General features: G+C 39.0%; 1 protein-coding gene across 9 annotated transcripts in view; it reads right to left on the bottom strand.

Moving 5' to 3' along the window:
• Positions 1-25,847, bottom strand: part of DMD (dystrophin) — a 1,922,593-nt gene that overhangs the window by 448,203 nt on the left and 1,448,543 nt on the right. For all 9 annotated transcript variants that reach the window (XM_019529123.1, XM_019529125.1, XM_019529122.1 and 6 more), the window contains 2 exons: positions 13,304-13,515; positions 3,878-4,032 (listed from right to left, as the gene is read on the bottom strand). In XM_019529123.1, the coding sequence (XP_019384668.1) occupies positions 3,878-4,032; positions 13,304-13,515 (367 nt within the window). The remainder of the gene's footprint in view (positions 1-3,877; positions 4,033-13,303; positions 13,516-25,847) is intronic.

Here is a 25,847-nt window from a genome sequence, read left to right as displayed (position 1 = left end):
AGCCCAGCTGACTTCCTGCCCTTTGGGCAGGGGGCTGGACTCGATGATCTCCCGAGGTCCCTTCCAGCCCTGATGTCTATGAAATATATAAAATCGATCTTAGAGCCAGCCTCCTACTTGTACACTGGTTCTTGCCTCTTGCTGACAGAGATTTCACCTCCCTTAGCTAGTCTTCCCTGCCACCAAAAGAAGACATGCCACAGCAGCACTGTGGAGAGACCTCAGGGCCAGAGTATTCTCCATGCTGCTTTTGTCCTGAGTTCAAGGGATGGTTGAGGGTGAATAAGGACCAAATTATTAATTCAGTTCTTCCATGTTTAGACTGGAAGCCCAAGCAGTCTTGGGGTCTGTAGACAGTGTGTGCAGATACTATGCACAGATACCATAATCTTTTCACAGACAGAGCAAAAACCACCCTTATATTTGGGTCACCTAACGTTCTATCACCATTCAAAAATCACACTGATTCAATTAAACTAGATTCTGAATTTATTTAGAGTAACTGGTGGAAAAAACCATCAGATAGGATACACACAAACTGATGTAACAGTAGATACAGTCCATTCTGCTTCGTCAGTAACCCTGATTCTAGGGCAGGGGTCAGAAAGCTATGGTCCACGGGCCGTATCCAGCTCACAGAGCTATTTGATCTGGCCTGCAGACTGTAGGTTTCCCTGTGCTGCTGTGGGTCTTGGTGCTTGGCTGCTCACTCTAACCCAAGCTGAGTCACTCTGGCCCACAGACTAAAAATGCTACCTTTTTTTGAGTCTGTAGACTCCAGCAGACTACTGAGAGAGAGAGAAAGACAGCAAGCCAGGCAGCCACACAGATGGATGCTAACATATTAGTTCAAATGAAAGGGAGCTATGCCTGACAAACTAACCAGCTGGAACCACAGGATCCTAACCAGCAGTGCAGCTCACAAGAGTACATTTTGAGCATATGCCCAAAGTGACTCCGGTGTCTTGAAGCTTAATATACCATTACAACAGCATTGCAGTTGTACAGACAATAATTTGCCTTTTCTTTTTTTTAAGGAAACAGGAAATTGCATACAAGATATCAACTTAAATGGAAAGCATTTAGCTTGCCAAGTCAATCACTCACAAACTAGGAAATATCAGATTTAAAGTGGCCTGTCCAGACTTAGTTCTACCCTTCCTCTGACACTTTAGCAGGTGTCAGCTATGTAACTTAAGCACTTTTCTCCTAACAAAGGAGGATGTTTTAATGTAAGAACTTACCTAGAGTCTGAGCTTTCAGCTGCACATAGCTGTACAGGAGCCTACACATCTTGGTCTCTATTTTGAAGAGCTTATGATTTGAAACTTCTTAGTATTCTGCTGACCTCCGCATGGTGGAGCAATGACAATTCTACCACTGTCCCCACACTTGTGAATTTATATGGATATACACTGATACACTATATATATGTACCAAATTTGTATGCATATGCTACTCTGTGTGTGTGTGTGTGTGTGTGTGTGTGTGTGTGTGTGCTGTGATAGCATATACAAATTCACAAGCGTGAATAGATAGATAGTTTTCTAATAACATGCTCTCTGAGTTAACCTTGGGTATCCTATATTGGGAAAGTAGAAGTCTCAAATACAAAGTTATTTAGGATGTTATAAGCTAAAAGCAACACTTGGAAATAGTTCAGAAACCATCAAGAAATCCATGCAGTGCTCAGACCACAATGATTAATATATTCCTAACACAAAACTCTGTTTGATAATAATAAGCATCATTCTGTACTACCTTTTGCTGTATATCACCATAGTCTGTGCTCAAGCACAAGACATGCCAGTCTTTACAGGTTGTTTTGTTTTGTTTTAAGCAAAGTATTTGTGGCTATATCTTATTTAGATTTGGATCTAGTTTGAAATCAAAATCACAAACCTGCCACAAATGGGAACTGTTTATTTTTTATTTTATGGATGCTGAGACAATCCCCTGAAATTCTTCCATTGTCTTCCTCTCAAATTACTATTTTTTCCTCCTCCTCCTGTGAATCTAAACTCAGATATCCAGCCCTTCTCATCTAGTCCCAAACTATTTTACAGGTTTTTCATAACACAGGTATCAATTTATGCCACTTTTCAAGAAGGTGGATACATTTCTAATAAGAACAAATTATCAATAGAAAAGTTATTTAATTTACAGTTTAGAGCTTAGCTGCAGTGTTTCTCACTAATGAGACCTTTAGGGCTAGGGACAGAAATTACACATAAACTAGTATAAGTGATTGGAAGCTGGTTCAAATCTGTAATATAACAGAAGTTCAGTGAACATAAACCACTTTCAAAATGGCCAAAACTGGTCTAAGATAAACCTGGATGGATGCGGTATCGGACCTTACTGATTTAGGTTAAATCAGTTTATTGAACTTCTGTCCCCCTCTAGATTCAAGTTAATTCACAGTCCCTCAGCATCCCAGGATGCTTTGCATTTCCCCCCACAAGCCCCGTCTCACAGGGTGGGTGGGCTATCCTTGGCCCAAGCCGTCTTCTTCAGCCAAACAGGGTGGCATACTCTAGTGCCCCCCAGCTTTTGCCCTGGGCCACTGCAGGCATGTGGCTGCATTCCCAAAATCAAAAGCCTGTTCACTTGCTTATCAGTAGTCTAAACTGCATACAGTACAGTCTGTGAAGATCAAATTGATTCAGTCTCAGGCTTATAATGCTACCTTTAGAGGATGAGGTCAGCATAGCATTTTGTTTTTAAATCAGACCTAAAGTTAGTATTACTGCTTAAGACAGAAATGTTGTTAAAACTGACATGGTGTATAGGCATAAGAATATCAAATTAATTTTTAAAAATCAGTAAAAAGAAAATGGAAATGAACTTTAGCAGTCACTACTGATTTAAGTAACTTTCACTATGCAAACAAATTTCCTGAATTTGTTGCATATTTAACTAAGTTGCCTTTTCTGACCTTGTTCATAAACTTTAATTAAAAACATTTTAAAAAACTCATTCAGTTCTGGATTTGATTGGGAGCTATAAAACTTAATTCAAGCTACCAAAGAGATTAAAGTAACTTCAACTTAATTTTTTATGTATCTCATTTAATGTACAAGAATATAAAGCTATTTTATTGCTTTAAGTAAAGTCATTTTTACTCTGCAAATTCTTCTGTACAGATTCTACATGGGATGATTCACAGTTTGCTGACAGACTATAAAAAATAGCTTTTGGTAATGAATTGCTATCTAAACCAAGCACTGAACTACAAAATTTAATCGAGAATGCTTTCATCAAGAATCTAATCTGAAAAGTCCCTGGCTATGTAGATTTTTCTCATAGATATAGTATAATGTTTCCACTGTGAACAATATATCAGTAGGATGAGTCTGTAATTTTCGTGTTCAATTTATGGCACTGATGACAATAGTATGGAAATTAAGATACAGAGATAATACTTAGAAACTAAACTGCTTAAGTACCTCTCAAAGTTTTTGGGACACACAGTAAGTTAAATTAGTAGCATGAATAGAAGTGCACAAAAACAACAGCTGCTACCATTGCCATCTCTATCAATACAGCAACTGTCACCAACCTGAACACTGCCATTGCCTCTGCTATCTGATTTTTAAACTTCCGGTATTAATTAACATTGTTTAACAGTGTGGTTAATGAGTAATAGCAGGTTAAAACTGGCAAGAGATAACACTTCATTTCAATTAGGGATTCCCCATATTGCAGTATTCTAGAGAGAAACAGAAAATAACTGGGGTTGAGCAGATCCCCCAACTCTCCCACAATGCTTCAGTTTCACCACCTTTATCTTAACATTAATTAAATATGAGCCAAGTCCAACAAGGCAGTTCAGTAAAGAATAATAACTGTTATAGCACTAGAAATGGTATCATACCTTTTATTAATGGTAGCCCAAGTGGTATTAATGTTATCTGTTACCAGTTGTACTTTTCTGGTGTCATCTGTTGAATAATCACGGAGCAACTTAAGTGCCATGTCATTTGCTACATCCACATTTATTTGCCACTGCCGCAACTCTTTAGAAAATTGCTGGAAAAAAAAGAAAACAAATAAATAAATCACAGGTTACTTTTAAAAATGAATATACAATAAACTTTAGGAAAGTAGTTAAAACCTTTAAAATCTTCAAAGAGGATCTTCTGACTCCTAGCAATAACTGAAACATTTTTTCCCCCTCAGATCTTCTGACTGCTAGGGTTAGAATGTATTTTTAGTTATGGGATATAAGACTGCAGTACTACGGAAAAGTGTCTGACGGAGCTAACAACCAAAATCTTCAGTTCCAAATAAAATGTGGCAGCTGAAATTGTTAAACCAGTGATCAGAATCTTGATCATTCTCTTTTTCAGAGTTAAATAGGTATATACATTATTGTGCCTTTTGACTATTTTTGTCTTTGTGATGGTGAATTATGCTGGGAAATGGGAAAAAATATAGTAAAATAATGTACTGTCATGTCTAATTTGTTACAATGTGACATATACCAAGGCTTGGACAAACAGTACATTTGTTCACTTTTTTTTTCATTTTATTAACTTAGTGAATTGTTTATGTAATTAGTGCCATCTACTGGAACAGAACTAAACATGCATATAGCAAACTAATGTACTGGGTAAATTTAACAGGGCATTATTATAATGTTGATTAACTACCTTTCCCTGCTTTTTCTGGAAATAATTATAAAAAGCATTATAAAAAATGTAATATTTGCTCCAGGGTTTTTTAACCTTTAATATAGATCTAGATCAGGGATGTGTCAGAGTGTGGCACGTGAAGACATTTTGCTTGCCATGCACATCTTGGTGCGGACAGCAGGAAAGGGACCGGGGCTGCACTGCCACAGCAAGAATCAGGCCTCTTGTGGCTCCCCTGCCATCTGCCCCTGGCATGCCAACATCTTACAAGCAGAGTTTGGGGGTGTTTTTGGCACTCTGTCCAAAAACATTACCAGCCCCTAAAAAGGGGGAATCTAATATCTGTTGCAAAGATGAAACAAATTTTATACATCTTCCCTGTTTGTCTAAGGAAACTCCTGGGAAAACCCCTGCCTCCATCTTGTGTAATAAGTAAAACAAAAAAATAAAACAATGAAAATCAAAGAGCAGTTACTATCCAGGAGATAAGCTCTTAGTTTTTGACAAATCCACGAGTTGTGAAAATGCAAGTAAAAAGGCTTGTTACGCTTTTCCACAAAAATTCACAAAGAAATGATTACCAGAAACAGTGGCTGGCTACATAATTTAGAAAGTTCCCACCCCTCAGAAAATAAAGAGTGAGGTATGACTTCCTATCATAAAGTTTTGTGCTTTAATAGGAAAAAATCTCTATAAATGTCAATTTTCCTTTCCCTCCCCACCACAAAGTGATGTTCATGGTAAAGGCTGGTTTTGATTTAGCTAATGAAGTCTTCACATAAAACTAATCACAAGTAAGAAATGAAGTCAAGATTTATCCCTGATGGCAAAGACTGAATGTCAAGTACAACAGACAACTTAAGCACTGAGTGCAATAACATGCTCACCTCATAAAGTTTGCAGATTAAAGATAAAGTTATAATGGTTTTGAAATTCTCATCAACCTTCAAAAGACGTCCCTACTTGGGCTAAGGAGTATTGTAGAATGTAGTAAAATTATTTTGATACAGATCCAGCCATATGAGCTTTAACCTTATTCTGGATTTATGCTGAACGCTGCCCCTACTTGACCCAGTGGTAAATGAGTACCTAATCAATCAGGCTGTGGAAGTCAAAGGTAGCCAGACACAAGCCACATCATGCCTTGCTGCTTGCTATGGAAACTGGTGTGCCTTAACAAAGCTAGCCCATTGAGCTGCTATTAAGATGACCTTTCACATATTAACCTCATGCAGCTGGTTTCTTTCACCTCCATAAAGAGCTCTAGACTCTCCTGCCTGCTTTAATACTGCTAGAGCACAGTCCCTCTGATTGGAAAGAAGGAATTGCAAGGTGGGACTTCCTGAGAATCTTCTAATATTTAAGGTTCAAAAGGGACTATAGGATTTTAAAATCCATGGAAATAAGAGATGCATATTCTTTTTTCCATTTGTAGGAGCCCTGAATTTCAGAGCAGTGAGCAGCTGAGAAACCAATTTAGCTCTTATTGCACCCTACTAGAGATGCATCTTTAAAGATCAGAAAGGTAGCAACCTGACTGCATTCCCTGAACAAACTGTTGTGGCTGGTATGTGAAGGATTGATTATTATCATTACTATTTTGGAGCCTTTATTTCCTGAGCTCAAGTTCAGGCTAATTAATACTATTTGCAACAACTCCCCATATAAAGTGTGGCCTGGCCATACTTTAGCTCTTCCCTGTCTACATATTGCATAATGTCCTTATTCTCTCTTTCTTTCTCTCTCCCATTGTCATACTCTGTTCTGTTGGAATTATTTTTAATGTTATCTACATAGCTGTAATATTTCAACCACAAAAGTATTGTAGGTGAATAATTTACAGTGATTTAAAGATACAGAAGTAGTAGAAAAGCTCTGTCCACACTGTAGACTAGTGGCCTGTAAATCTGTACCTTTCTTCCAGTCCCATGTGAATTTAAATTAACCAAAAAACACCTCGTAAGTTGGTTTAATAATGAAAATACTGACAGACCCATTACCCCAAATGCTACCTTTCGCCATTAACTTTAAGTCTAATCTATGAAGTCCCTGACATTACTAAGCAACAATACCATTCAGAAAAAAGTGAAAAATATAGGGAGCCCTATCTGAGGAAACGATTTGCATATTTCAGTGTCCTGGAAATGGTCATTTACTCTTTCTAGCAACTCTGAAGCATGCACTTCTTCTGCTCAGTCCTTCTCACATAGTGTAAAGTGTTGTGTTGAAGGTTTTATCATCCAAGCCTATTAGAATACTCTTATTTTTTATCCTGACTTGGTGTAGTATTTTTTTAATAATTAAATTAATGGCATACACTTTCTTTCTTTCTTAACTTCTTCCATGTCCCCTTTTCATTCAGCTACTTTGGAATATGTTAGAAAAGGGACTCAAAGTACCTCCATTACCTTAAATTTCATTATGATATTTTATAAGGAGTTCTCTTTGTTCTATCTGTATCATCTCTGGAATTTGCTGACTTTATTAAAAGGCTTAAAGAATTAGAGATGTGCATTCATCATGCTGCTTATGTATATTTTAAATTTTTTTTAATTAGAAGATACTAGTTGCTGTGTTATTAGTTGGAAAGTCTGGGTAATTAAGGATCCTTAATTAAAAATAAAAAAGGAAATGAGATGGGTTTTCATTCTATCCATGCGTCACCCAGAGGAATAAGATTACTATACATAGCAACTCAACTATAGCAATACATATATACAGCACCATTCAATTTGGGCCATGCAAATTCCTATAGCAAATGTTTATATAATCTAAATTTCCATAAATTACCATCTTCTTATCCTTTCTTTGGATTACTTTCATCATATATTTGGTTCTTAAAAAGGTTTACATTTTCCTCATATGGTTTTTTTCCCCCACTTTATATACTGCTGTAGATACCTTTTTAAAAATAGTCCACTGTTGTACCAGATTTAGCATGGAGCATTGTGCACATAGTCCTAATGTAGTTCACTGTAGGTACACTGGTATACATATGGTATTTGCAGTGGCAGGGAAGCACCCCTGGCTCAGCCCCAGGCCCCCAGCTGGGGTCTGTCTGGCATGCATGTGGAGCAGGGGCTTCTCACCCCACCACAGCTGGACTAAGATCGCCCCAGTCCCACCCCTTCCTCAGCCAGATAGCTGTATTTGAACTGTATTTGTGTATCTTTGGCAATGGCCAGCAGGCTGGGAGGTATGCTCTATTGCCCCCCAGCTCCTGGTATGGGCCATGGTAGGGGTCTGGCTGTCTTGCTGGTTTAAAAAATGGACATTAGTTCACATGCTTATTGGTTTAATCTGTGCAGTTTAGAACAGTATAGAATGGATTAATAGACTCCGCACAGAATGCAAAGTTTGAATGGATTCAGCCCGGGGCTTTTTGACTCTGTACTTAGCCCAACTGATTCAGGACAGTAGAAGATTATGTTCTACTGAACCAAACAGGGGCCCAGAGAGAAAGCTGTAGCTCAGATATGTTTTTTTTCTTTAACTTTAAAAAAATCTCAGAAAGAGAGTAACAGTTGTGGTTTATCTATATGGCACTGTATATGCCCTATTTTTATAAAAAAGAAGAAGAAAGTAAATGGGCTGTTGGTCCTTTTTCATTATTAATTTTAAAATATAGCACAGAATGTACTGACAGATATCATTCTTACCAAAATAATAGATTATAGGGCCTGCCTGAAGGAACCACTAATCATCTAGAGTGTTCTAGACTGACCTCCTCTTAACACAGATCATACGACTTCTCTGCATTAATTCTTGCCTGAACTGGACAGTGTCTTTATTAAACGTCCAAATTTCATTTAATAATTTCCACTAGTGGAGAATCCACCAGAACTCTTGGAAAGCTAATTATATATGTTGTTAACAATTTATGACTGATTTGTAATCTGAATCTGTCTACCTTCTGTGGTCACTGGAATTTGTAACACCTTGTCTGCAATTATTAATTTATTCTCTAAGGACCTATAATCAAGTTATACTGTAACCTGCTCAAGCTCACCAGGTTGAATTCCTGGAGTCTTCCATGACCCCCATGTTTTCCAGTTCTTTAATGATTCTCATGGCCCTTTTCAGGAATGTTTCCAATTTATTCATGTTTGCTGTGAACTGGGTATGCCCCGATCACTGATCAACATATGCTGTTTACACAAAGGCTTTGCTAAAACATTGGCCACAGTAGGCCTCACCGGCAAACCTGACTGATACACAAAGTCCTCACATAAACAGAACTTGGCTTACATGCCAAGAAATGGGAGGGAGAGGATGGTGGTACAAGGTAGGATAAATCCAGTACCAGGATGATAAGGCTGGAACAGGAACACCCAGGTCAGAGCGTACAACAAGCCCACAGAACGGGATGGTTTCTAATGTTCAATATACAGATGAAATGCAATACATAACTTGTTTGGATCATTGTATACAAGGACAATTGGAAAGCAAAGAAACTTTGTAGCAGCCTTGGGGAGCCTGTGTAATGTTGTGCTGACTGTCTTGTCACAGGTACAAATGCCTTAGCATGGTCTGATGTGCTTATTAGGTCAAATTGTGTTAGGGCTGTGCTTGTAGACGATAAATCTGGCTGAATCTTTGCCACTGAACTGAATCTATAGTCATTCTTTCAGACATTTTTTGTCCTTTATAAGTAATTTCTTAACTTAGTCTGCTACACTAATAGTAGTCATCATAGAAAAAATAATAGAGAACAGGATTATCACTGTAAATTCCAGTGGAAAAGCAGACTCTCAGTGATATTATGGCATTTCTGGCCCCTCCATGCTTTTACTTGGCTCCCAGGATATTTTTTGCAGAGATTTAAAATTAAAATTACATTAATTTTAAGTAAATGAGTCCTGGACTAAATTTAACTCTTAAGTAAATGAAATCAGAAAGCCTTAAGTCATCAAAATCATTGGGACCAGTTACAGATTTTTGTTTTACATTGGCTTGACAAAGGTGATGGTGTTACTAAGGACTGGCTGATTATTTTTGGTCTTCACAGGAATAATTTGTACCAACCTACTGGCATTACAGGCGATCTCAATTGACTTCAGCATGCTTTGGATCATGCATAAAACACAGGACACACAGGACAACTAGGTTAAGGGATTCTTGCTGCCTAAATGCCTGTATTCCTTAACACTACATCTCTTCATAGAACAGAGTGGATGCGTGCAGTATGTATGTCTGCAGGGTTTTGGCTGTGTCCCAAGTTTGGCAGTATCTTTCCTCATGTATAAATGAACAGAAGAGGCTTTTTGAATTTTGCTCAACACAAGTAATATCAAACCAACTAAAACTTAAAACACAAAAGAGGAACCATACATATTCAGAATATTTAGGGACAGGACATCAAAACACCCATGTATGCCAGGGCACGGATAACTTAATGCATTTTGTCGGGCCAATTTATTTCTAGATCTTTCAATTCAGAAGCTATTGTATAAAAGAAACCTAAATCAACTAAGCTCAAACAAGATTTCAGTTTTCTTTTGAATTCATGTACATTTATCTCAGCCAAGCACAAAACAGCTAATACAGTCACATCTGAGAAGCTTTTATGCAGGATTTGACACAATAGGAATCACAAGGCAGACAAAGAGATTTCTCATCAGAAGCCTGGGGAAAAAAAATATTAAAGAGAGACTCTCTTTCAGCCAGAGGTGAATTCTTTTTGGCTTGTGCAAAGAGCAAGGGCTATCAAAACTAAACAAATGAAAGTAACTTACAGTGATTGGGTCCCTGAAGCTGTAGGACAATAGACAATCTATCACCACGTGGACCAAACAAAGCAAGAGTCTGGCTGTGTTTGATAATATGGCTGTTTTCCATAAAAAATTATAATATGTCACTATGTCAGTACCTTTCGGGTTCAAGGTGCAAAGTTATTTATTTTTTTTTAGCTGTCTGTGTATTAACCCATACAGTCTTCTCATTTACATTTTTTCAATCATTTTTCTCCCTTTTTTAAACCAAACTTCATATAATCAAACACTTTTTCATGAAAATATGTAGTTTTTTACTCGGCTTTTACTGGGGCAGTTTTTGAGGCCCAGAATATAATTTTGCATCCTCATAAGAAATGAAAATCTGGCACATTCATTTATGCAACATCTGTTTCAGCACCAGTCTTAGTTGCTAATGTACTTTGCATTTGAAATGCAAAATATTTTTAAGAAGAATTGATTTGAGAGTCTGTTCCTACTTGATTCATGAATTACCTGTTTTAAAGAACTTGAACCTTTTCATAGAAGCTTATGTTGTTGAGGTATTTTATAAAACCAAACACTGCAGGCAGAAGCCAGCATTCTAGCTCAGAGACAATGACAAATGCGTCTCATCTGCTGAATGGAAGTGGGATACACAATCTCTAACTCTTTCCAGTACATTAATAAGTGACTGTCCTTATTTGCAATAATCCATCCTTTCCAAACCCATCAGGTAGAATCCAATGAGAAAGCTTTTCCAGTTCCTAGCTTTAAGACAAAAAGAAACCAAAGGATTTGTACTGTTTTTATACATGCACCGGGCAAATTAGAGGGGAGTTTCGGTATATACTTTAAAGGATGGTGGAAACTCATTAAAAATGATAGACGTTAGTGTTGATGATAAGGTGGTAGCTAGCAGCTCTGGAAAGTAGTCTTGCATTTATGTGCATTGAAGGCATGGATTAAAAGGTTGGTTGACTGTGTTGCTTACCAGAAAGTTAGATATTACCAGTTTGAGTCAATGTTCCTTATTTTTAATTATACGGTATGTCACTAGAACCAATAAGGCTCTCTCTTACAGCTCAAAGCTAAATGACATTAAAAAAACAAAACAAAACAAATGTTGCTTCTCATCCTAACAAGTACAGCACAGTTTGGTTTCACCGCTAATCAAACTAGGTATTCTGTCTCAGGGTAAATTCATATGTGCTGGACATGCTGAGGCAAAAAACAGAGTTGAAGACCATGTGTTGTAACAAGGGTGGACAAATGGCAGGTCTGGCTGGCAGCTGGACTCCATTTCCCAGCTGCTGCCCGCATCGCTTCAGCCAGTTTGCATGGAGACCCCAGGAGCAGCAGGCAGGGGTGTGCAGGCAGCAGATCATGGATCTGCCCCAGCTCCGGACCACACTGTCATCACTGCAAGATCCTAGCCCTGGCACCAACCCCAAAGTAGCTTCCTGCCCAGGAGCGTGCCCTACCACTGCTGCTCAGGCTGTTCTCCATGGAAACCCATATCCTTGCCAGGAGTTGGCCTGAGTTTATTTGATGGCAAAACCAATGCAGCTGATTTTTGCTAAATAATTTACATGCACTTATTACTTTGGGGCAACTAATACAGAGTTAGTAGCTTCTAAGACATCCTTAAGGAGTAGCACAAGGATTGCCTATACATATGCTCAAGGGGGGGCAAGGAACATTTTAATCAGGGAAGTTCCTGGACAGCCATTTTAATTAAAAAGAGCTCATCGTCATATGTTTTAAGCCCCTGCATATTTCAAAATGGCCATGGGATGCTTTATCTAAAGCTCATTCAAGAAAGAATAGATAAAGTGCCCCCATGACCATTTTGAAATCCACGGGGGCTTAATGCACATGACAGTGAGGTGACACTGGAGCATTCTAATTAGAACATGAAAGAGCACGTCTATAGGCACCCAAGATTTCCCACTCTGCTGTACCAGTGTGTCGGCTGACAAATGGCAAATAAGGGTCCACACAGAAGTGCAGCTCCCAATTGTAACTCCGAACAACGTCTGCAAAGTGTTCTGAGTTGCAGTGTTACCCCAGACCGAAAACAGAAGTTCGCTGCTGGCTCCAGGGGGAGCAGAATCTAGCTGCCAGTTGGGAGCATGCAGCCGGTTTCCCCTAGCAACAGCCACAGCTCTCTGCCAATGCTCATTGTTTTCAGAATGGGAGGGGGGAAGGCAGCAGAGGGAACTTGTTCTTGGGGCTTTCCAGCTGGTGCTGAAGGGTGGGGTCGGTGAATTAAAGCCTTGGGATGGCGGAGAGGCTCTAATTCACCCACACCACCATCCGGACCAGGGCAGGGTTGAATAAACCCAGATTAAACTCCCTCGGCTCCCTTTTCCTCTTCCCATTCTGAAAATAGTGACAGACCAGGAGCCCTGCAAATGCAAGTTACAGAAAACGCTACATTTTGAAATGTCTTCGCCTGATACCTCATGCAACGAGGGGTGAGATTTTTACCCAATCAGCCATTTTGGAAGCTGTTTGCAGCTGTGCACTTGTGTTTGGTCACAGCTCTAAACTGCTTTCTCTGGCCAGATGGGATGAAAATTGTCACTTTTGTCTGTACCCTAGGTGATAAACTATCAAGTGAAAGGGCAGTTTAGTCTCCAGGGTCATCTAGTCTTTAGCCTCACTGCTAAGAAGTAACTAAAGTGCCAATAGTAAGAATGAACTTGGAGACTGGTACGGTGTAAAGTACAGATTTAGTACAGATTTGGTGACCAACTGAACTTTACGGTTGAGAGGAGAGGCGAAGGTGATTGGAGGGGGACGCTACCTGGTTTCGGGTTACTTTTCATGGCCTGAACTACCCAAACCTTTGAGAAGTTTTTCATTAATAACTTATTCAGGTGAAGTAGAAACATTTTCAATATTTTGATTCTCTTTCTGTAACACAAATCTTCCTTTTTCAATAATAACCTTAAGTTCGGCATTCTGCTTTTTCAGAGCATCCACAGTGTATGAAATCTCCTTCCACGACTCAAGCTTGGCTTTGGCTTGTTCTAGAACCTGCTCAGCTTCCTGTTTCGCTTCCAGCCACTGTGTTGAATCCTTTAACATTTCATGTAATTGCTGTCTTCGGTTTTGGAGGCGTCCCTGAACTTCGTCCCACTGGCTCTGTATCTTTTCAACTGGTGAAACACAAAGGCAAAGTGTAAAGTGAATCACTCACATAATTATTTTTATTTTTTTTATGCAATAGTTAGGAATATTAAAATATTAATGTTGCAATCCATCTCAGAAAGCTCTTAAGATAATTTTGAACTGTAACTATAATATAAATTAATAAAAGAGAAGAGATAATTGTAGGAGGGTGTCAGCATGATAGTATGGACACCCTGATGCATATATAGATAGAAATGTTAGGTTCACATTTCAATAATGACAGTAAGAATCATAAAACAAAATCATATTGCAAAAAAAAAAAAAAAGTTTACACATTTTGCTTATACAAAATCAAGTTGAAGTTAGAGTTTTTGATTAATGCATCCTTTGAAGACTTCTGTAGCCTTCATCTTAAGATTTATTATTAGATGCAACCAATGGTTATTCTTTCCTTGACCAGTTAAGACAAATATTAGTGGACTCTAAAGTCTATCTACAAGTATACCTGCTAACTTTTTCATATCAGTTATAGAGGAAGGAATAGATTTCATTATTTGAGGGAAACCTAGCTTTGGGAAGCCTAATGAACTTGTGCAAATGAATGGATTGTACAAATGAAGATTGTAAGCCCATCTGAGGCAAAGGCATCTCCCCAAATAATATGGAATAATACAGAATAATTCTTCTTCAACCAGACAAAGCTGTAGAGGAAAAAAAATGTTCTGTGCTTCATTAATAAGAAATACGTATTTTTTCCAAACCTAGCAGACTTAGCCTCTTTATAGTTCACCCAGAAGCTGCCCTACATTATTTTAAAGCCAGTGGCCACCTTGTTTTGGCATTGAGAGCTAAGAATGCCTTGAATGCTCTACAGGCAAAAACATTTTTCACTGGGAGGAATTACCAGACACCACTGCACTCCTCGCAGGGTAAATTCTACAATGGGCTGTCTCAGGATTGAGGGAGAATCCTGGCCCATTACAAACATGGAGGGAAAAATCCTCAACTTCAACCTCCTAGAGGAGGGGCAAAAGAGCCTCTTTTGGATCTACTCCCCAGTGTTTGAAAAGGGAAAAAAAAAAAATCCAATACTTCCAGTATCCCTTGCTTTTGCCTGGAATAGAAGACAGAAAATAAATGGAGGTGGGGGAGTGAATGAGTGTGAGAAAATGGAAGAAAATGGAGAAACAGAATTAGTGAAAAAGTGTGAACACAATAAAACAAGATGGCCAAGACCTAGAACAAAAGAATAACAATTATATTTTAAAAGAACATTAAGCACTCTTATTTTAAAGAATAAAGGTTATGTCAGGAATAAGGGCAAGCAAACAAGCTAGCTAGCCCCAACTGGCCCTAGTTACCTGAGTGTAACAGGCTGCTAGTGGCCTAATCACTTCCAGTCGGCATGCTGCTTATATGGACTTGGTTGCCTGCCTATAAGCAGCAGCCTTTCAATACCCAGTACTCTTTGTTTCTAGTTTCCTGAGTCCAGCTTGTTGGTTCCTACTTTCTTCTCCTCTGCATCATTGCTTGTTTCAACCTGCTTACCCTTTTAATCCTGATTTACTAATCCTGAATCCTTTTGCTCTTGACCCCTGTTCAGACCCCTCTTTGAAAGCCTATTCCTGGCTTTAGTTTGGTAATTACCTATGTGCTCCAGCTACAGCTGTCTGCTCTGAATGCCTTGGCTAGTGATACTGACCTAGATCCCTGCTTCCTGCTCCAGATCCCTGTAACCAGGGTGACTGCTGTACATACTTTGGCCTCCTGACCCACATGCTACTTAATGATCCACTGACTCACAATTCTACTCTGACCTTTGCTTCCAACCATGTCTGTTTCTGATTGGCTGCATTATGACCCTCTAGGGAAGGGACAGACATTCAAAAAGCCTGAGCCTGAACTGACTCAATCTTTGCATGTTAGTCTAACCTGCAAATAGGATAAACCGGTTTGTAACCAAACAGACATCCCAGAAATACAAGCACATGCCTGCAGTGGATCAGACTAGAAGCTGGGGTGATGCTACAGCAGCCCTCCCTTCCTTCCACAGAGCTGAGCTGAGGCAGGGGGTGTTGCCAGGCCCCCGAAGGGCACTGTGACTAGTCTAGCAGGTAATGTTTATCACCCAATTAAGAAAACAACAGAGGGACATTACCAGCTACCTGTTGATTCTGCCTGTTGATTCAGCACAGACCATAGCCAGCATGTGGTCTGCTAGCTAATACACAGATACCTCCTCAGCAAGCTAGAGGGGAAAGGGGAATTCCTGCTTAGCAGTTAGTGGTGATGGAGAGGGAGGAGAGAAGCCTACAGTCTTGCCAGGCCTCTGGCTAGGAAACACAGGGGAAGGGCTAGCCCAGCTGTGGAGCTGAGAGCCCTGCCCAGCCCAGAGAGCATGCCAGGGTATTTTAAATCAGCAAGGGGTCTGGGAGAGATGTTGCATAAACCCATGTAAGCAAAATTAGTTAAGTCTGATACTACAAGCAACCAGGTTTATCTCAAACTGGTTTCAGCCATTTTCAAATTGGTTTGTGTGTACTGAACATCTGTTCTGTTACAGGTTTAAACCAGTTTCTGATCACTTAAACTGGCTTATGTGTAATGTCTGTCCCTAGCCCTAGAGGCAAGACCCAGCTGCCCATGTCACATCTGAGTAGTCTCCTGGGCACTCAAAGAACTGATGTTTATAAGGTGGTAGCTATGTCCATACAAGCAACTGGGGCTAGCTAGGAATAGATAGGTTGCTGGCAGCCAAGCCCACTTGGGGAACCAGGGCCAGCTGAGAGCTAATTAACTGGCCTGTTTTCCTGACTCCTGATAGGTTACTTCACAAATAATCTTTTTATATACCGCATTCAGGTTGGGATTCCAAGGTATACCTGCACAAGTGAGGAACTGAAGTGTTCGAAGGTGAACACATTTAAAGTCTAATGGATGTGCTTGAGATGCTGATATGAAGTACAAATCAATTTCAGAAAAAAAACAGTTACTGCTTCTTTACTTATAGTATAATTGTGGGGAATAACAACAATCAAATCGATTTTGGCTATATCAAAAATTATTTTTAGGTCTCAGAAATCTTTCCATCAAAACTGTTACTGTTCCAAGAAATGTGGTGCTTGCTCCTACCCTGGGGGTCTTCAAAAAGAGGCTAAAGAGCCACCTAGCTGGGGTCATTTGACCCTGGCATCCTTTCTTGCCCATGGCAGAGGGTCAGACTAGATAATCTGCTTAGGTCCCTTCTGACCCTACCAAGTATGAAAGTAGCTATCCCATCATAAAAAGCTCCAACCAGCTATCAAATTAGACCTCAAAAATGTGTACTAACTTTATAGCTGCCTGCTATTAACTTTTAATTTTCATGTGTAGCAGGGTCTCCCCTGCAGCTGGGAGCCCTGTTAGACACTACGACTTCCCAGCCCCTGAGGTGTATGGGTCCCTGTCATGGCTGGAAGCCCCCTCAGCTGAGGGGGCTCCCAGCTGTAGGTGCTTGCTTCTTGCCAGTTCAGGGGGAGCCGAGTAGTAAAATCTAATTCATAATTCTACAATCACACCTTCTTGCCATACACATGTGGTATGGCAGGAGGTGTGATTGTGCAGCTCATACATTAAATCCCATTGTACCTTTACCTGCATGTGTACAGAGGCCCTTTGACAGAATTGTTTTCAAGTTTATTTTTTTAGTGAAAAGAATCTACCTTCCATTGGCACTGTTGACATTTTATCAAAAAAAAAATCTGAATGCCAAAATGTACTGGGGAAAAATACAGTGTTTCTAATTTGGATATGGTACCACAGTGCTTAATGCGATTTTGAATTTAATTGTTTCATGCCACATTCTTCACTAAAGGTCAGGCTCCCTGGCTGATCACAGTTTGGGTGCCAGGAGCTCTCATGTCACGATGAACCAATTCCCCTTTCTGAAAGAAGAAACAATGGTGTAACATGGAAGATGCAATTCAGTCAGAGAGCCCAACTTCAAAGGAGAATGGGAGTATGAGGCAAACAAATGGAGGTCCCATGAGCTCCCACAGGCGCATTTTCACATTTTCCCCAAATCGTTTGGTTCCCAAATTTTTGCTGAGAAATCAAGATTTGCTATGAAAAAGAAAACTGTGTTTCTGCTAGCTTTATTACTTTTATTCTCACACCCAAAAGAAAAATATTCTTGATGGAACATCAGAGATTTGAAATACAGAAGGTTAGGGAAGTGGTGTCTCTTTAGATCATTACCCAGCATAAGCAAACAAACTATATAAAGCTCTCCTAAATATTTCACTTTGATACATTACATCACTCATTTGTCCCAGAAAAGAAAACACATAACTGTAGAATAAACATATTCACGACATTTACATAATGCATCTGGCCCTCCTGAGGTAGGCTTTAACTAATAATTAAATACCACAGATGACAAACAGAATATTAACAACCTAAAGGAGTTCAGAGACAGTTTATTAAAACAGAAACTAAAGGGGACTTCTATAATTAAGGTACCCCTAATTTATTATAAGGTAATAAAAAAACAGCATACAAAAACACCAATGCATCACAGAAAATTTACACATGGTAACTGTTGTATCTATTTGACTTTATGCACATATACACACACACATATATAGACAGATAGACACACATAGAGAGAGAGAGGGAGAGGGACAGAGAGAGATGCATGCATTTGTGTGAAAATGAAGAAAGGCACCTTTTTACCTTTTGAGATGAGCATACACAAGATTTCATCCCTGGATCATATCTAAATCAGTGAATTTATGATAGTAAATAAATATGTTGGATCAGAGTATATGAAAGTGGGAGAAAAATACCTGCTTTCTGGTAGAAATTTTCTGTGCTGAAAAGAAGATGCCTCTGTTGCATATGCCATAAAATAAGGGTTTGGGATGTCAAGGCACGTTTTCTAACTTCTGGATAACTTGTCAGATCAGAGTTGATTCCAGGGATGCATTGGACTTCAGTGCCCATAAGCCACAGGTCTGATGCTGACAAGTCAGCTATTTCAGGTAAGGTAGGTCAGAGCCTGCTAAATCTTTTAATCCTTATTAGGCACAGACATTTCTTGAAAAAGGTTTCCCTTAAAGTATACCAATTATTTTAAAGGACTTCTGTAGTTATCCTGGAGTTTTATATATGTAAGGGCATTTGATCACTGTACAAAATGGTTCCCCTGGCAGGATGCTTTTAGGAGGACATTTTTGGAAAAAGGAACTATTGAAGCACTTTCTATCAGTAACAAGGCTGAGAAGGCAACTGCCTAGGGTTAGCAAGGACCATTTCTACTGTCTTAACTTCATAAAATCCTGAAAGTTAAAATGAACATATGGGATTCATTGGATGGACAAACGAGTAGCTTTCCTCCAGTGACCCGTATCCAAGGCCATGAAGAATTCAACTCTGGGAATAAGATGCAGCGCTCTGACAGTAGGAAGAATAAAAGAATCAATAACTTGAGAGAGAGAGAGCTGTTCCAGAAAGAAATTTGTCCGAGCTGAGGAAATAAGGAAGGAGTTTGATCACTCCTCTCTAGCCCTGGGTCAAATGCCTTCAATTAGATAAAACACAAAGTCCCTCACAATAGACAGGGACATTGGGAAGTGGATATGCGGTAGGAGAAATGATAAAAGGAGTTTTGAGCACTAAATAAGAGCATTAAAAAAAAAAAAAAGAAAGAAATTAGGACCCCACTACAAAATGTAGCACAGTTCCTTCTGTTGTATGTAGGAACACAATAGTGTAGCTCAAAGCAGATCATTGTCTTTCATTTCCTTCTTATCATGGACCTTAGCTTCTATGGCATTAGACAAATTAGAAACACCTAGACCATGAGAACAAACATAGTATTTATGTACTGTATAGTATCAGAATCACTCTGTTCTTTGGGCTGTACAAAATGAATAAACAACAGAATAAGAAAACCTGAAGTCCATTGTTACAAGTTTTGCTGTGCCTGATGTTCCTAGTTTAAGGACGTTCACCTCAGCCAAGTTCTATGTCAAAGCCCAAGGTATTTCTAGCAGGGTAGCAGTCCTATGCACCATGATCCCTCCCCTTTTGATTCCCAACTGTTGGAACCCAATGGTTGCCACCCTGGCTTGACAGAAAAGCAAAGTTAGTACTGACAGTGGTCTTCAAAAGGCCTATTTATTCTAACCTCCAACGCAGGTTTGACTACCCACCATAAGAGAGAAATTTGTCCAAACAGAGCCAAATCTGTAAAAAACCAACCAACCAAAAATACCCTAAAAACAACGCCCCCACAAAAAACATTTAGAACATTTTTAAACCAATACCAGTGTCAGTATCTATACTTTTATTTGTCCAGATACACAGATAATATTTGTGAATCAGAAAGTCCAGAATGTCTATTTCATATCTAATGGCAAGAAGCAAGATAAAACATATATGTCCCTTGTTAAAACCCACTACATATTGATGTTATAATGATTACCAGCTTTACACCACCTAAAAATATGTAACTAGGACAATGTTACAGTATGGAACGTAATGTATAAAACACACAGTTAAAGAGAGTCCTTATATGTAGAATGTACAAACTAATGGGGCAAAGCTGACAAACTGTATACAAGTATGCCAGAGAGAGAAAATAAAACCTCATTACCCGCCCAATCAAAACAGGAGAAAAGGTCATTAGGAGAGAGTTTTTGCTATAATAGGGGTAGTCAATTTGTGGCACAATGAAAAAAATCAGCTCCTCCTGTTAAAAATGAGGGCTGATATAAACAGGGGTTGTTCTAACGAGTTTGTACTGCATGTTTTACTGCTTACATCTGTGGGTTTTGTAAAACTCAAATATCGCACAAACTACCCCTTACTTCACCCTGTCCTAGTTCCCAGCATGCCAGTCAAACAGGACCAGTTTTGCTGATACAATGTCATATTTCACCCTATATACTCCATGGCGGAGAGCGCAGAAAAAATGTCTTCAGCCAAAATAAATAGAAGAATTTATATGGCTGCGGGCTGGGTGGGTGCCCAAGTGGCCATCCTGCTCATAAACCAGAAATGTTCCTTGAAGTTTTTATTTCACTGAATAGTGTAGACACAATTCTCAAGTCTAGCAGTGGTGGCTTATAAAATTACAGGGTTCCAGGGATGCAACTGGTTTTGCATTATTAGCTACCAATGTGGGTGGATCTATGGTTTGGAAGGCGGGGGGTGGGGTGCAGACAGCGTGACGCATCATCACACACTTTTTTTCTCCCTAAATATTTTCTCAGATGGCCCTGATACCAGATGCCTTTGCCACCTCTCTTGGCAGTCACTAAGAACATCACTATTCAAAAAGTTTAGGGACAAAGAAAACCATTCATCCAGAAGTTCTCCACAAGTCTAAAAAATGTAAAGATGATAGTGTCAGACAAGAATGCACACAAAGAAATCTCCCCCATTTTCCTCAATGACAGGAACTGAGATAAAGATGAAAGAAAGAGTAAAAATAAACAGGAAAAGGGATCATAAAAATTGTACTTCCCTATTTTACAGTGGAAAGGGAGTAAGCACATATTACAAAGTGAACATGATAGAAGGCTATTTTCAGGCAAAGTTGGTAGCAAACAGTTAAAAACACACACTAAATTTATTTAAAATTATGTCTAATCTAATCCTGTTCATAACTGAGCAAACAGCTGACATTCCAAGCCATTTTTACAGGTAGTGTTTACTGTGCTGAAGGCTAAAAACCATAAAGAGTTAATACAGCTGTATTTTTTTTAAATCAGCAATTGATAATGTGTCATGAAGAGGCAAAAATGATAGCATGTCATCCTTTTCCTTTCACAGAAATTTGGGCCTTTCATTTTTCATTTTACCTATTAGGGGTGGGGTCCTTCACATTACAACAGAACACTGAAATAGAGGAAGCAACCACAGGAAAATATGGAACGAGTTATAAGTCATTTTTCAAAACTGACTAGATTTCAAGTTGACCACGTCCTTTAGTATGAATATTACTAGGAATATAAATAAATTGAAACACTGAACAAAAACAACCTTTTGGTATTTACAACATTACATTTCACATTCAAAATGAGAACCAAATATTGTTTTATTTTCAGAGATTCTCAGCTGACAGGCCATCTGGTGTGAAGCTGTGACCTTAAGCTTATAACTGAAGTGATACAGGAAAAAAAAGAATGGATTTGCAAAGTCAAAAACAGAGTTATACTTTTGTACTACAAATTACCATAAATTATAAGAGGAAAGTAGTTAGCCACACTAGGGATGCGCAAAATGGGCTGTATTCAATTTAGATTCAGATTTAGCCCAAATTGGGGACAGTGATTCAATTTGTTGATTCAGCTCACTGTCCCTAATTTGATCCCGTCAAATCTGAATCTGAAGATTCGATGGTGATTTGGAGAATCAGCAATTTGGCCATCGACCCAGCTTTAAATGTTCTTTCTACATACCTTGAGGTACCAGGTGGCTCATGAATGCTGCGATGCTGGGGCAGATGAAACATCACACAGGAGCATGGGGAGACCCCAGGTGCCCCCCCAGATCCAGAAGGCACCAGTCTCTGAGCTGGGGAGGTCCTGGGGGGGCCCCCCAGTGTGCTCCCCAGTGGACCCAGAAGTGGATCGAAAGTGCTTCTGGTCCACTTCTGGGTCTGCTGCTGAGCACACTGGATACCCCGACACTCCTGTGGGATGCTCCATCTGTCCCACCATCTCAGCATTTACAAGCCGCCTGGTACCTTGAGGTATGTAGAAAAAACATTTAAAACTGTGTTTATGTCTGAATTATCAAATCTTTCCGAATCTCTCCAAATTGATTATAGAGGATTCCAATTCGATTCAGAAAGGGTCTCTTGATGTGATTCAGAGATTTGGCCACTGAATCAGGTCAAAACTCTGCCGAACTGAACCAGCTCCTGAAGCTTTGCGCAGCCCTAATTGTTAGCTATTATCTATATATACAGTAGATGTTACAATATGTACAGGCATTATTTTATATTTGTGTATCCCATTAATTGGATTATACTATTAGTAGGTTTCATAATCCTGCTATCAATTTATTTACAAAGTCTTGAACGTATGGTAGAATACAGATCAGGATTATTACATAGCAGCTGTTATAGAACAGGTAGCATTTTGTTAGAAGGTCTGTCTATTGTGTTAACTCATCAATGATTTGAATGCTAGAAAATTTTGCAAACATAAAAGAACTGTAGATTTTATGTGGATAAAAGGTTTCTGGTGCAGAGACTATAAAAAACATCACATTGTCATTGTTTGTCTGAGAAGCACACTAAACTCAGCTTCAAAGTTGTCAACATTAATCCCTTTTATGTGATTTGTTGTACTCAAAATTTCCTCCTTCTCTTTCCACCTTTCAGTTTTCAAGTGCTTTCAAGGACATTAAGAATATTTTTATTCAGAAGCCTAAAATAGTTTCCCAGTTTATCTGTATAACCAGACAACTATATACATTAAAGGAAAAAATACAAAACAAAAACCACTACAGTTTTGGCTTCCTTTTAAGAGTTTCACTCCTACCCTCCATGAGATTTGTTAAGTTTTCAAATGACCGTTTTTAATTTTTTTAACTTCACTCTATTTTATTAAGTTTTTATCACATTTATAGATTTTTTAAAATAGATTTGTGATATAAAACTTCACTTACATTTCCTTTTTAGTGATATATAGCACAAGTTTTTCAATATATTAATGTCTAATTACCAATTAATCATTTACCTATTTTTCTTTTATTTAGTGCACAGTATTATTTCACATTTCACAAGGATAAATGAATTTTGATGGTTCATTAAACCTAGCAATTTTACTTAGGCAAAAATATATGAACTAAAAAAGCCTTGTATGAAGTCTTCCACCTGTGGCTTACAAGAGTTTCTGCAAACATCAACAGTGGATTTGGAGATAAAATTTGGTTTCATAATTACCTTCACTTTCCCTGTTGCATTCTTCTGAGAAAATGCACATGACCTAACAAACCTTTTTAATTTCTGTGCAGTGCTTCCAGATTTTCAATAAGCAATAGAATGTTAATTCAGCTCCCTATCAGCACACTACATTATCCATTTCCCAATCAGTTTTTTCCTGGAAATTCTCTATGTTCCTTCCTACCATGTCCCAGGATAGAATACATGAAAAAGGAGTAATCTGAAGAAAAAGTCCCCTGGGAAGCAGAGCCAGTTTTTTCATGGGGCAATGAATAACCCCAGGCCAAAGGACCCCTGGAGGGGACTCCAGAGAATCATCACAGGTCTGCAGGCAACTGGTTGGATCAAGGACAGTTAGATACAGAAGGAGACCACAGGAAATAAAACATTAGTATTACATTAGAAATAAATCTGTACAGTAGTCAAAGGAGTTACGGAAATGATCACCACTATTACTAAGGAGCTACCGGGGGTGGGGGGGGGTGGATATACTCACAGAACATAGCTAAACAGGAAAGAACACATGCTAGAGACAGAACTAGGTGGCAGAATAATCAAGTTAGCACTGATGACTCATTTCTTTACTATTATCTTTCTTATAGCAGTGTTCTTTTTAACTTTTTGCAGAGTGCTTTAAGTACTGTCCTTCTTAAACACTGGCTTTTGTATCTCCTGGCAACACTTACTGTACCAAAATATGAAAAAAGTCCAAAAATATGCCATGTGAACATATTTTCTTTTCTTCCTCAAGGAATTAATAATATAGTCAAGGGAATGAATTGTTTTCATTTATTCATTTACCCCAAAATATTAATTTAAATAAAACTAATAAATATTATATTTCAAGTAAAAGTATTATCTTTTTTATTATTAATCAGCAAGCATTTAGAAAGGCAAAATCTACTTGTTCATCTTGTACAGTGTGTTAGAGTGACCAATCAATTCTTGTATAGCCATCAGGGAATTAAAGAAAATGTTACTTACAGTAACTATGATTCTTTGAGATTTGTTGTCCATACACTACTGGTGAACATGCATCCCATCCATTCAGCTTTGGTCTGTTGGGGCTGTTCAGACATGAGATTTCTACTGGTTATTTTCTATACAAGTCGAAAGAGAATGGCACAAACACAGCTAAATGGGAAGTGCTGGGTATTTTGGCATCTCATATTGAGGAAATAAAGGGTGTGGCAATCTCACTCCCAGTTCTTACACCAATAAAGAATATAGGTGTTATAAAATTCCACAGGAAAAGTAAGAGACACTGTGTTGTTGAATAAATGTATGGAAAAACACTTTCCAAAGAACCACAGTTAATGTGTACATGATTTTGATGGCTTTTTAAGGGATTCATACTGCACTGAGATAGCTAGTCTACAAATCTAATTAATAATACTCTTTATAATGTAGAAAAGTAATTAGGAAGAGCCTGTGCAGATAAAGTCTGATTTTTCACTTTACCTGAGGAAACTGGAAATAAACTGTAGGATCATTTTACTGGTTTCGTTCAATGCAGGTTGAAGGAAAATGACTTAAGTCAGGGGTTGGCTACCTATGGCTTGAGAGTTGGATTTGGCTCACAAAGAGGGCCCATCCAATTGCATCTGACCTGGTGGGGAATCAATGACATGGAGATCTGCCATGATGACCAACTTATCTGTGGCAATCCCTTCCAATGGGGAGCCTACTACTCTGTGCTTTCCCTTCCTGCAAAGGGGATGGGAATCAGTGATGACACAAGAAACACAGGAAGATGGCTGTTCTAGGGGTTGTATGTGTGTGGGGAGGGCGAGGAAGGGAGGCAGACAGGGGGTGCAGAGACTTGTGGCTTGTGCGAAAGTTTGGCAGACCCTGACCTAAGCACACCTAGATAAGAAGTCTACCTTCTCCTCCTTTAGAATGTAGGTTTGGGAAGGGCACTGTTAGACATGCAGGTAACCCCTGCTTAATGGTCTTAATTGGTTCCTGGAAAACCGAGCATCAAGCAAAATGAGTATTAAGTGAAACCAAAAGTATTTGATGACTCAAGATGGCAACCATAAGTGTTATAGCAAAACTTGCTGAATGCTAAGTGAAATCAGGTATCAATTTAAAATGAGCATTATAGTTTCATAGTTTCTAGGGTCAGAAGGGACCTGAACAGATCATCTAATCTGCCCCCCTGCCATGGCAGGAAAGAATACTGGGGTCAAGGGACCCCATCAAGGTGTTCATCTAACCTCCTCTAAAAACCCCCAGGGTAGGAGCCTGTACCACATCCCTTGAAGTTGGTTCCAGGCCCAACCGCCCTGACCGTGAAGTAGCGCCTCCTGATGTCTAACCTAAACCTACCCTCTGCCAGCTTGTGACCATTATTCCTGGTCACTCCTGGCAGTGCTCGGGGGAACAGTGACTCCCCCAATGCCTGCTGATCCCCCC

The sequence above is a fragment of the Crocodylus porosus genome, unplaced genomic scaffold, assembly GCF_001723895.1.
Source record: "Crocodylus porosus isolate Cpor-Errol unplaced genomic scaffold, CroPor_comp1, whole genome shotgun sequence".
Taxonomy (NCBI): domain Eukaryota; kingdom Metazoa; phylum Chordata; order Crocodylia; family Crocodylidae; genus Crocodylus; species Crocodylus porosus.
The sequence above is the reverse complement of the archived record's forward strand: the minus strand, read 5'-3'. Positions and strand labels throughout refer to the sequence as shown.